The sequence below is a fragment of the Rana temporaria genome, chromosome 1, assembly GCF_905171775.1.
Source record: "Rana temporaria chromosome 1, aRanTem1.1, whole genome shotgun sequence".
Taxonomy (NCBI): Eukaryota; Metazoa; Chordata; class Amphibia; order Anura; family Ranidae; genus Rana; species Rana temporaria.
The window spans coordinates 441,406,304-441,420,121 of NC_053489.1; the positions used below are offsets into that span (position 1 = coordinate 441,406,304).

At 43.8% G+C, this 13,818-nt stretch overlaps 1 protein-coding gene across 8 annotated transcripts in view; it reads right to left on the reverse strand.

Moving 5' to 3' along the window:
* MAPK10 (mitogen-activated protein kinase 10) overlaps positions 1 to 13,818 on the reverse strand; it is a 275,129-nt gene that overhangs the window by 42,526 nt on the left and 218,785 nt on the right. For 2 of the 8 annotated variants that reach the window (XM_040326632.1, XM_040326622.1), the window contains exon 8: positions 6,242 to 6,313. The exons of the other annotated variants lie outside the window; for them this stretch is intronic. In XM_040326632.1, coding sequence (XP_040182566.1) covers positions 6,242 to 6,313 — 72 coding nt within the window. The remainder of the gene's footprint in view (positions 1 to 6,241; positions 6,314 to 13,818) is intronic. 8 annotated transcript variants of the gene reach the window in all.

Below are 13,818 nucleotides of genomic sequence, written 5' to 3' on the forward strand. Positions count from 1 at the left end.
GGCAGCCCACTAGCCAATTTAGTGGCTGACCCGCAACTTCAAACTATTGTCCCCGAATTATTGTCGGAAATCGGAACCAGTGTTACCTATCCCAACGCAATCCTCCATGAATTCTTTGCCTTTTTTAGGAACTTATATCACCAACCCCACTGCCCTGCCCCTGAGATTACCGACTCTGAACGACAAAAATTACATCTCCCCTGCCTCCCATCTACAGAGATCAAGGCCCTGGATGTGTCAATAACAACCCATGAGATAGAGTTGGCCATCGCCTTACTACCTCCCTCCAAAACCCCTGGCCCAGACGGCATCCCGGGTGACTGGTACAAACGATACACCAAGCCCATAGCTCCCAAGCTCCAGCTACTTTTCTCCCACTGCTTAGAGGTCAACTCCTTACCACCCATTATGTATGGTGCTCACATTATACTCATCCCTAAACTGGGCAAAGACCCAAAACATTGTGCCTCCCACAGGCCCATTTCTTTATTAAACTACAATCTAAAAATTCTGGCCAAGGTCCTCGCCACTAGGTTTGTCAGACTTCTGCCTGATCTGGCTGACACTGATCAAACCCGGTTCATGCCAGGAAAATCCACTCACATCATCCTGCGAAGAGTTCTGACTCATCTTTCACTCCCAAATTCTCATTCCCAAACCAGAGTAATGGTAGCATTAGATATTGAAAAAGCCTTCAATATGGTAACCTGACAATACATGAAATCAGTCCTTCAGACCTTCAGATTCGGTCCCTCCTTCTGAAAATGGATCGAAATACTGTATAAATCCCCAACAGCGCAGATCAAATTAGAGGGCCTGCTCTCTGATCCTTTCCCAGTAGAGAGAGGTACTAGGCAGAGGTGGCCCCTCTCCCCATTTTCGTTCGCCCTGGTCGTGGAACCCCTAACTACGGCCCTCAGGAACTCAGATTCAGTAAGGGGCATTAAAGTAGGCATCATCACTGAAAAACTTGCTCTATATGCAGATGACCTCATGCTTTTCCTCAATGACCCGGGACCCTCCCTCCATGCTGCTCTGAATATTATTTCAGAATTTTCCAATTTATCTGGGCTCAGAGTCAACTGGGAAAAATCCCAAGCGTTACCTATTGACTCTCAGGCAGAACTTCATGCAGACCCCTCTGTCTCACTGACTTGGACCTCCTCTATCCATTATTTAGGCAATGACATAACCTCTAAAGTCTCTGTCTTTGCTAAATTAAATCTATACCCCCTACTCACCCAACTCAAAAAAAATCTGAGTATGGAATAATCTGTCATTATCCCTCATTGGTAGGATAAACCTCCTCAAAATGAAATTCCTCCCAGTTTTTCTTTATGCTCTGAGGCACTCCCCAATTGACATCCCCAAAGCCTTCTTTTAAAAAATTAACTCCACTATAACCCCCTTTCTGTGGAAATCCCACCCCCCCCCAGAATAAACAAATCTCTACTCAAAAGGCCCTGGACAGAGGGTAGTCTAGCCTGTCCGGATGTTTAGAATTATTTTTTTGCTTCACTACTATCACACACCCATAACTGGCTAACCTCAGATACTACCAATGCTGCTGTAGTCCTAGAGGCCGCCCACCTCGGTTCCTAGGAGGCGCTGAGTAATGCTTTATACAGGGGTGTCAGGGCCCCCTATCCTCTCACACCTTCCTTGAAGGCAGTGATCAGGGCTTGGCAACTATTGATTTGTAACTGACAAAGGGACCCTCACACTAGATCTCCAGACACCCCCCCCCCCCTATCGCTCAACCCACATTTATCAGAGTTTTTGACTGTCCCGGACCCAGGGTTCTGGGCTGCTAGAGGTATCAAAAAACTGGAGCATATCTGTATAAGTGGCTCCCTTCTGTCCTTTGATTCCTTTAAGGAGAAATTCAGGCTTACTAATCGACAATTCTTTAGATTCCTTCAAATTTGTCATGCCTTCGCTACCCAATTTGGATCCACCCCAGTACTTCTCCTTCGGTCCAAACTTGAATCCACATTAAGGGATGCCCCTCTGGTCAAACCTACTTCTACCATATACAAGGCTTTAGTACCTTCAGTACACTTTGGTCTGGAGGACTTTTTCTCTAAGTGGCAGGGCAAGATCCCTGATCTGGATTCAGAAGACTGGGAAGATGCTTTCTTACAACTCATCTCCGTCAGAGATCAATTGATACAATTTAAACAGATTCATACGATTTATTTGTCACCCCAAAGATTATCCAAAATCATGATCCTAATTCCCCTGAATGTGTCGATCTGCTTGCTGGGTCTGGTGGGCTCCTTGGCCCACCGTCGAGCAACCAGAACACTTATAGGACTTCTACTATTTTATGCTAGAAAGGCTCTTCTCATAAAATGGAAACAAATAGAGGTACCTACTTTGAATACATGGACATCGCTGATCAACTCAGCGGTGCCACTATACAAAGCGGCCTATCTCACCAGATGCTGCCCAGCTAAGTTTGACAAAATTTGGCACGTATGATTAGAATCAGACAGCACAAACACAACACCATAGGCTCTGGATCCCCTTGAATGTTTCCTTCAGCTGAAAGTCTTGTAGTGGTAAAGACTCAATTTTGCTACGATCTGAAGGTTCTCCTAGAAGCGTTATCCTCAACCTCAGCATCTCTTCCTGAAGTGGTCACCTGAAGTACAGGATTTATTATCCTTCCCCTTCCCTCTCTATTTTGACGACACAAACAGTTTAAGTTGTAGTGGTTTCCATAGAATAATTAAAATTTGTAGGATTGTTATAATGTTTGTTATCTCAGCCGGGGTATGCCCAGAGGCTGTATTATGCAACCCTTTTTCCACATGAAAACTCAATAAAAAGTATTTTAAAAAAAGTCTCCCATCCCTTTACCCCACACCATGAAGGAGAGGATAGTTGGGGGGTGGGCACTCAACATTGAGAGGAAAGAATAAGTGATTTTACTGCGATGCCTAAATACATTTTTATCAAGAGAAAAAAAAAGCGACCTCTCTCCCTTTTTTGCCCGCTTACTCCTTTCCATATTATCTGCAGTCTTCTGGAGCATGTGATGTGTCCCAGAAAACAGTGAGAAGTGGGGGGGGGGGGATTTCCACTCCAATTGCTATCTCCTCTGTGAGAAGACTGTGAGAAGGGGGGAGGCCCTACACTACACTCCCCCCCCCCCCCCCCGGTACCACATTTAGCACCTCTCAGGGGAGGGGAAATGAGTACCTGTTTTTGACATGTACTGTTCCCCACTTCCGTGAGACAGGGCAGAGGCTCCGTCTCTCAGAAGTTTGGCTACCTATTCCTGCCTCCACGTGCGTAATGCATGCACATTTGGGAGCTGGCTGTGAGGCCAAAAAGGCTTCACTGCCAAGTTCCCTTAACAGGAATGGCGACGGCTGCACCTGTCACCCCCGATCCGAAGATCGGCTGCAGTGTCCACATCGTGGGCTCCCTGGACAGGTAAGTGTATTAAAAATCAACAGCTGCAGTATTTGTAGCTGCTGACTTTTTTTTCGTAGGGAGGCTGGACCTTCTCTTTAAGTACCTTTTTCCTTATTGATATACAGCTGTCAAATGACACAGCTCTTTCCCTGCCTGTCTGTAGGGAAAACGTAACAGGAGGAGCATCCAGTCCTCTGCTACTGGTCACGTTCAAAATTACAAAGTAAAAATAAATAATTAATAGCAATAAACTGTTTTAAATTGTCATACAAATACATATTTAACATGGTGTGGGCACATTTCTGCCACTCACAGGCTATGTCATGCCCCTCCAGCCTGTGTCTTAATTAAAACAACATGGGGGTGAAGCCTCCATCAATCAAGATGTCATTTTTCACCCCTGTTGTGTTTAGCTGTTTAGTGGGCATGGAAGAGGAGGGAGGGGGTGGGCTGTCATTTCCACTGTCTATACACCCACATGTGTGACTCTATAGTCACATAGGTTGCTCAGAATTTATGTTTAGGCAGGAAATGTTCAGGAAGAACACTAAAAACTGAGAATGTGCACTAGCTGTCAACACTGCTCTGCAAAATCCCCAACTGCAGTGGGGACATGGACAGAAATGGGGAGACTGAGAATAACAGGATCAACCAGTTTTTTTTGCAGAAAATGAATCCCATATTGACAGAGTGAGTATAAACAGCATGTAATACATAATTTATTGATAGTTTTTAATGACATGGGTTTAATGCGCTACCTCTAAATTCTTGTGTGCAATGCACAAAAATGGTAATGTGTGACTGGTCTGATTCTAGCAATATAAGGAATACTCTACTACTCCCCATTCACCTTTTTTTTTATCTAAAGCTATATATTTATGTACTTGACAGTCAAAACTGCTTAAATATAGCATCCCCCAAGATCCAAACAATGCACAATTATTAAAGCTACCACTTGAATCTATATATGAAGCTACAAGGAGATTCAAATTAATTATACTTGGTAATGCAGCATTAAAGTAAATCTCATCATCAGTGCAAATGTTCTAAAGCTATAAAGGTATTCCAAACCCTCTGCCTCCATATTAGTCAACAGCGTCAAATCAGAGGCGTTTTTGATTAAGAATGGCACTAGGCAGGGTTGTCCTCTCTCCCCCCTCCTTTTTGCCTTAGTGATAGAACACTTAGCCCAGGCCCACTGTCGCAGCCTGTCCTTACGGCCCTTAAGTCTAATTTCTTCTTTTCTTTCAATGGCAGGCAAGTCTATCTCCTATATAGAGATGGCCATCCCAGCCCTCAGGATCATGTTTCCATCTGCTCCTGATTAATGCTGGAGATGTAACTCGGCTACTGGTACGTACCGTCATATCTGGTGGGATTGTGATTTGATTTGCCTTTTTTGGAACCAGGTTTTCCAAGTTTATTCAGATCCTTATGGTAAATCTCTCCATCCCTCTCCTTCTATAGCCCTCTCCATTCTCCATGGTACCTTCAAATTCCAGAAGCATACCCTCCTTAAATTTTGCCTCAGTGCTGGCAGACAGTTGATTTCCAGACATTGGAAGTCATCCTCTCCCCTGACCCTGGTCGAATGGGTAAGTGAAATGAATGGGGTAATGCTTATGGAAGAGTTGCAGGCCAAATCCCTGGAAAATTACGCCAAATTCTCCTTCACCTGGGGGGTCTGGAGGCATTACTCCTCCTCCAATAAACTCAAAAATAGACTCCCACCCAGTTTGACTGTATTGCCAGCACCAGCGCCTTAGTATAATTTGAGAACCTTGGAGTGGTGTTCGCAGCGGGGAACCTGAGCATACCGTCTCCCTTATCCTCTCCCCTACCCTATTCTTCCCCCCTTTCCTGTCCCTCTACCTCTTCGACTTTCCTCTCCTCTGTTCTTCTCAGTTTTTCTGTCCTCCTCCACAGACTGACTTTGCCTGGCTATGACTTTTTTTTTTTTTTGTATGTACTCTGCAAGTTTATTTGCCAGCTATAGATCTTGTGTGTTGTACAAACTTATTGTTATTTCACAGCTACTTGCACTACTGCCTTACTTGCTTTATTTTTTACTTCCACCTGGCCTTGGGCGCAGCAGGTTCCCAGAGGGGCGCCTGGGTCGAGGGAAGTACTTATTGGTCACAGGGTAGCACGTTGTACTTGTGCTTGTATAACCGATATTCTAATAAGGTAATGTTTGTTCACACTTGCTTACATGTTGTGGAATGCTTATGATTCTTGTTATGTGGATCGAACTGCCCAGTGTCGGGCGGTCGGTTTGTTTTTTCTTTTGCTATCTGTTAAAAATTGTTCTTTACAATAAAATCTTATAGAACCTAAAGCTATGAAGGTTACTTAATGACCAGAATTACATTACTTCTGTTGGGGGATAGAGTACATCATGATTAGCTGCAAAAAAAAAAAAACTGGGAATGAGCGCATAAGCTCTGCTGCTTCAAGGGAGCTGCCTTCAAATCAACATACAGAAGAGAAGTGGTAACAACAAGAACATTTCTGTCCTGCAGGAATTGCTACTTTCTTAAGAGCTTCAAGGTAAAAGAAGGGCATATAAACCCCTTCTGATGTTCATTTTTTGGCATCATTATGAGAAGAGTCGTTATCTTTAACATCACCTAAAGCATGCATAGAACCACTAGAAGGACCTCTGCATTAATCAGACTTTCTATCACAGATATGGAAAATAATACAAAGTGAAATAGACAAATTTAATGTTCCCAAGGATTCTTCAGATCTGTTCTAGTTACAGCACAAACTGAGCAGCTGGCAGTCAGCGGTACATGGATTTTTGGAAGGATACGATCAGTGCCAGGAAACAACACAGCACCTTTAATCATTTCTCCCATGATGCAACCCACTGACCACATGTCAACTGAAAACAAATAAGAAATAATGAAATGAAGAATCAGGAACAAGGCCACAAAACAATGCACATGTATGAAAACAAACCAAGTGACAGTGGAATGAACTTATTTGTTATAGAACATTTTAAAGAGATTTAACTATTTCTAAGCTTTTTTTATTGTAGTGTAATAATTTAAGATATCTCTTATGAACTGGGTGCATATTGACCAAAGAAAGCTGATTTCAGGTGTTTTTGTGCTGGCATTTACGGTATTTGTCTATCTGCCCTAGGAAAAGTAAGAAATTGTGCTGTTTTCTTCTAGAGAAATAAGCGAAGGCCTGTCGTTTCTAGAATATATGTTTGTCATCCCCCTTTCTGAGTCTACATAGCAGAAACAATATGTAGTTCTATGTTAGGCAGCATAAATGTAAGCAGTGGTTTAAGTAACTTAATCACACAGCTCAGTTTCACGACTAAAAAGTAACAATTCACCACCACACAGATGAATCAAATGGATCCCTATGGGGAAAGTATGTAGTAGCGTTTGGTCAAATGCGATACGCAGTGCTCCACATGTGTGCCATAATTTACTTTATGTTCCTTTTTGGTGAACTTTGATTGGCTCTAAAGTTGAAAATCCATTTATCCAGATATATGTGTTTTAAATGACATTTACGTGTTACATTTTTTATCCATGGTGATTCTACATTCAGTAACTGCTTGCAGTGACAAATCCATTAAGCAGTTAATTTTTAAACATCTTAGTTTAGTAACCTGCCAGATATAATTACATTTGCAGTATTGTTCCTATTGACTTATCAGATCCTATATAAATTTGAGCTAGAAAAGCTGAGATAGTTCACAGTTGTGAGCATACTGGGAATGGCTAATGATTCATCAAATGCTGTGTCTACAAGGCTCAGAAAGACGTTGTGTTCAGAATGCAATTTCCATTCATTTCCGTTAATACTGAATGTGGCTACATATCTTATCATTTTTATGATAACCGAATAGAAATAAATGCTTGCTGAGCTGCTCCTTCTTTGTATGTGTGGGTTTAAGGCACGTTAATAATCTTTAAACCTTTGCAACTGCTAAGTTTACATTTACAGTAGTTATTGCAGTCAAATGTAGTTTTTTTTTTTTATGACTTAGTGCACCTTATTGTAATTAATTTTTTAGAATATTCGATTGTTGTGTTTATTTTGTATTTATTTTGAGTACCCAGTCATAAGAGAGGGAAATAAAAATAAAAAAACAAGATTTTTTTTCTAGAACAATTGTGTATTCAAAGTGGCACTAGCTTTCAAGGGCACCCACTTTGCAAGGTACTATGGCCCAGATTCTGAAAGGGCTTACGACGGCACAACGCAATGTGCGCCGTCGTAAGTCCTAATCTGGGCCGTCGGATCTATGTGACTGATTCTTAGTTACGCATAGATAACCATTAGATCCGACAGGCGTAAGGCTCTTACGCTGTCGGATCTTACATTTTTTTTTTGCCGCTAGGTGTCGCCTCCGTCGTTTTCCCGATCGAGTATGCAAATTAGCAAAATACGCAAATTCCCGAATGTACGCGCAATCGACGCAGTGAAGATACGACGTTCACGTTAGATTTGCGACGCGTAAAGTTGCCCCTGCTATATGAGGGGCAACCAATGTTAAGTATGGCCGTCGTTCCCGCCTCGAAATTTAAAAATTGACGTCGTTTGCGTAAGTCGTCCGTGAATGGGGCTGGACGCCATTTGCGTTCACGTCGAAACCAATGACGTCCTTGCGACGTCATTTAGCGCAATGCACGTCGGGAAATTTTAGGGACGGCGCATGCGCAGTACGTTCGGCCCCCTACCCGGATCATTTGAATTAGGCGGGCTTGCGCCGGGGGATTTATGCTACACCGCCGCAACTTTAGAGGCAAGTGCTTTCTGAATCAAGCACTTGCCCGTAAAACTTGCGGCGGCGTAACGTAAATGAGATACGTTACGCCGCCGCAGAGATGCGCCGATCTACGAGAATCTGCCCCTATATTCCTGGAGTAGTCATTTAGCAAATTAACCAACAGCCTAACTGAAGGCTGTGAATTTTGTAGTATGAAAACGATTCCTGAGGTGTCACATAGTAGTGCTACAGTCAGGGTCGGTGCAAGGATTTTTGCCCCCCGCCAGATCCTCTCACCACCTTCCACACCATATGTATACCTCCCAGCGTTAGAATTTGACAGCAAGGGACACTTTAGAAAAGAAAGGGACCAGCGGCTTGCTATAGATGTAGATTCCTAAGTGGATGTGGTCAAGCTATTAACAGACTATAAGCATTGCCACTGTGCCTCCCCATTACTGTTCTCCCCCTATCACTGTGTCCCTTATCACTGTACTCCCATCACTGCGTGCCCATCATTGTGTCCCCCATCACTGTGTTCCTCATTACTGTGTCCCCCATTACTCTACTCTTCCTGCCACTGTGTCCCCATCACTGTGTCCCCAGTTAATTTGTCCTCATCACAATCTTTGTGTCCCCCATCACTGTGCTCCTGCTGTCACTGTGTCTTCCATCTCTATGCCCCCTTTCACTTTACCCCTTCCCCCATCACTGTATCCTTACTGGGCAGGAGCCGCCGGGAGCCAGGAAGCTGGAGCCTGAATGGGGGGTGGGGTTTGGAGGCGAAGTAGCTCTGCACAGCGGTGCTGTGCTAGGAATCTGAAGCTAGAGCAGGAAAGGGGGAGTTGGTAGGCAGAGCAGCTCTGCACAGAGCAGCTTGCTGTGTGTGCCTACAAAGCGCGTACATAGCATGCCATCCGTTGCGTAGGATACAGGCAGACCCAGCAACTGATGACTACAGAAGACAAGAGTTTTAAAAGTCCAAATCCCCAGCAAGTGGCTGGCGATTCAGATCGTAGACTACCCCCCCCCCCCATCCCCCCATCCTGGCACCCTAAGGTGGTAGTCTAATTCTGGCATTGCCCTGGCTACAGTTATCTTCTGAATGTCTCTCACTGAACATGAAATGGCTTATCACACCTATTCTGCTTTATTGTATGTCTATGAGTTATTTATATATTTGTTCACTATGTGAACATCTTAACGGTTTTATATGAGGGATGGGTGGAGGCAATAGAATGAGCATAAACAAACTTGTGTGGTTTACACAGAAGAATCTACAGTGCTTTGATTCTGGGGCACTGGGAACTCTGCAGTGCAAACCATGCATTGGAGCATTCACATCAGTAGGGTCATCAGTCAAAGTGAATGAATAATTTTCTGGCATTTGCACATTGGCACACTGTTGCAGACCAATGTTGACCCAAGTGAGCCAGAACCAAAGCATTATGGAATCACGATGTTATGGTGAACAGATAGACTTATTGTAATACCCTTACCTAACCTCCCAAATTCCTCCCTAATGTTTTAAGTTTAGGACTGTTAGTTATTTATGCCAATTACATAATCAATGCCCCACTCGTTAACCACTTAACCCCCAGACCATATTGCTGGTCAAAGACCAGAGCACTTTTTGCCATTCGGCACTGCGTGGCTTTAACTGACAATTGCGCGGTCGTGCAAAGTGGCTCCCAAACAAAATTGGCGTCCTTTTTTTCCCCACAAATAGAGCTTTCTTTTGGTGGTATTTGATCACCTCTGCGGTTTTTATTTTTTGCGCTATAAACAAAAATAGAGCACCAATTTTGAAAAAAAAAATATTTTGTAATTGTTGCTGTAATAAATATCCCCCAAAAATATATAAAAAAAAAAAAAAATTCCTCAGTTTAGGCCGATACGTATTCTTCTACATATTTTTCGTAAAAAAAATCGCAATAAACGTTTATTCATTTGTTTGCGCAAAAGTTATAGCGTTTACAAAATAGGGGGTAGTTTTATGGCATTTTTATTATTTTATTTTTTTACTTGTAATGGCGGCGATCAGCGATTTTTTTTCGGTACTGCGACATTATGGTTGACACTTCGGACACTTTTGACACATTTTTGGGACCATTGGCATTTTTATAGCGATCAGTGCTATAAAAATGCATTGGATTAATATAAAAATGCCACTGGCAGGGAAGGGGTTAACACTAGGAGGCAGGAAAGGGGTTAAGTAAGTTCCCTGGGTGTGTTCTAACTGTAGGGGGGGTGGCCTCACTAGGGGAAATGACTGATCGCTGTCCATACATTGTATGAACAGACGGTCAGGCATTTCTCCCCTGACAGGACCGGGAGCTGTGTGTTTACACACACAGCTCCCGGTCCCAGCTCTGTAACGAGCAATCGCGGGTGCACGCGCACGGGAGTCAGGGACAAGCGGGACCAGCGTTGCGCATGCGCCCCTAGTGGCCGCTTAGAGAGCCGACGTATAGCTACGGCGTATACGACGTATAGCTACGGGCTCTCGCGCAGGGGAGCCGACCTGCCAGCCGGCGGCTGGTCGGCAAGTAGTTAATAAATTACTACATACAATTTACATAAATAATGCATCTTCTGCAAAACTACATTAAAGTTCACCCTTGTTACTAATACATCAAATCTATGATCTGCCAAAAATTTGGCGGTTGGGGAAATAGTCTCACTCCCTCGCTAAATTGTGAAATATTACTGCAGACCAAGATGCATACCTGACTCTTTTCACAGTGCTGTAGTCATGCTTAGTGTGGCAGCTCTGGAACCAGTATAGCATGTTCCAGCTCCATTATAGAAAGGCATGGAATTCATCATTATTAATCGTATATATATTTAGTATCTCACAAAAGTGAGTACACCCCTCACATTTTTGTAATTTTTTTATTATATCTTTTCAGGTCAAAACACTGTAGAAATGACACTTTGCTACAATGTAAAGTAGTGAGTGTACTGAATAACTCAACACACAGCCATTAATGTCTAAACTGCTGGCAACAAAAGTGAGTAAACCCCTAAGTGAAAATTTCCAAATTGGGCCCAAAGTGTCGATATTTTGTGTGGCCACCATTATTTTCCTGCACTGCCTTAATCCTGTTAGGCATGGAGTTCACCAGAGCTTCACAGGTTGCCACTGGAGTCCAATTCCACTCCTCCATAATGACATCACAGAGCTGGTGGATGTTAGAGACGTTACACTCCTCCACCTTCCATTTGAGGATGCCCCACAGATGTTCAATAGGGTTTAGGTCTGGAGACATTCTTGACCAGTCCATCAACTTTACCCTCAGCTTCTTTAGCAAGGAAATGGTCATTTTTGGAGGTGTGTTTGGGGTCGTTATTACTGCCCTGCGGCCCAGTCTCTGAAAGGGAGGGGATCATGCTCTGCTTCAGTATGTCACAGTACATGTTGGCATTCATGGTTCCCTCAATGAACAGTAGCCCCAGACCTGTCCTATTAAACCGCTTTTAAACCGTTGTATGGTCTTGATCATCGTGCTGCAGCTCAGTTTCAGGAACTTGGCAATCTTTTTATAGCTTAGGCCATGGGTGCTCAACCTGTGGCTCTCCAGCTGTTGCAAAACTACAAGTCCCATCATGCCTCTGCTTTTGGGAGTCATGCTTGTAACTGTCAGCCTTGCAATGCCTCATGGGACTTGTAGTTCTGCAACAGCTGGAGAGCCACAGGTTGAGCACCCATGGCTTAGGCCATCTTTATGTAGAGCAACAGTTCTTTTTTCCAGATCTTCAAAGAGTTCTTTGCCATGAGATGCCATGTTGAACTTCCAGTGATCAGTATGAGAGAGTGAAAGCGATAACACCACATTTAACAAACCTGCTCCCCATTCACACCTGAGACATTGAAACACTAAGGCCGCATACACACGGTCGTTCCAAACCGATGAGAATGGTCCGACGGGCCATTTCCATCGGTTCACCGCTGAAGTGGCCTGATGGTCTGAAGTGCGTACACACCATCGTTACAAAAACCGATCGGGTCAGAACGCGGTGACGTCAAACACACGACGTGCTGAATAAAACGAAGTTCAATGCTTCCAAGCATGCGTCGACTTGATTCTGAGCATGCACGGGCTTTGAACCGATGCTTTCTGTACTAACCATCGGTTTGGACCAATCGGGCAGCGGGCCATCGGTTCGATTTTGAAGCATGTTTTAAAATTTTGGACCGAAGGACAACAGACCGATGGGCTATACACACGGTCGGTTTGGACCGATGAAACTGAACCTCGGACCATTCTCATCGGTTTTGTCCGACCGTGTGTACACGGCCTTAGGAGTTGCATGACACGGGGAGGGAATTTTTTACCCAATTTGGAAATTTTCACTTAGGGGTGTACTCACTTTTGTTGCCAGCAGTTTAGACATTAATGGTTGTGCGTAGAGTTATTTTGAGGGCGCAGCAAATTTACACTACATTACATTGTAGCAAAGTATAATTGATTCAGTGTTGTCACATGAAAAGATAAAATGTGAGAGGTGTACTTACTTTTATGAGATACTGTATACAATAGCACGGTAAGAAAAAAGCAGAACCAAGAGAACAGGCATAAATCAAAAATCATAAGCAAAATAGCCTTAAGTTGCATGAATGTAACCAAGATACAGGCGTAAAACAGGCGTAAAAAATGTAGTCCATGCCTAGGCATTTGCAGAGAACAGGATAGGAAGGGATAGATTATGGTGGAGGAAGACATTCAAGTAACTCAGGGGAAGAACTATGTTATCCTTAAAAGAAGACTGGCAGTAGAGTCCATTAGCCATCACTTCACTAGGCAGCTTAAATATCTATTGGCTAACAGCTACCAAATGGGGGAAGGAGAAAGCAGGCAGAAAGGGAAAGGAAGCTGAAGTTGAGAAGTAATGAAGGAAAAAGAAGGAGAAAAGGGGCAGGGAGGGAAAGGGATAAATAGGTGTGGGGCAAGGGGAGGGAGGAACCCTGAGTACCATCAGAGGAGGCCTAAGATATATCACTATTAAGGCTCAGAGGATTTGCTAGTCATGAGGGCAAAAGGGACTAATTAAAGTTAGGTGGTAGGTGGATGGTCACTCTAGGTCTCCAGAGGGCATTGAATTTAGCCATTCTGTCTGTAATGATTGCTTCTATTTTCGTATGTATCTAGCTTGCATGACTTTATTTTTAACCGCAAGGATACAGAGTGTAGGGGTTTTCCAAACCTCAGCTCTAACTTGTTTGGCCGCTGTTGTGATCTGCAGTAAGAGCTTGAATTGGCGTTGGAACAATTCCAGGGGGGGGGGGGGTTTGGTTCAAAAGTGCAACAGCTCGGTCTAGAGTAACAGGTGTGGAGAAAAGCATAGAAAGGATGTTAAATACTTCATTCCAGAAAGCTCAAAAGACACGTCCACCAAATATGGAGGAAGGTGCCCTCAGCCATACAGCCTAGAAAACAGGTAGGCCCCGTACACACGACCGAGGAACTCGACGTGCCAAACACATCGAGTTCCTCGTCGAGTTCAGTGTGGAAGCCGCCGAGGAACTTGGCGGGCCGACTTTTGCCATTGAACAACGAGGAAATAGAGAACATGTTCTCTATTTCCTCGCCGAGGTCCTCGTCGGCTTCCTCGGCCGAAAGTGTACACACGGCCGGGTTTCTCGGCAGAAT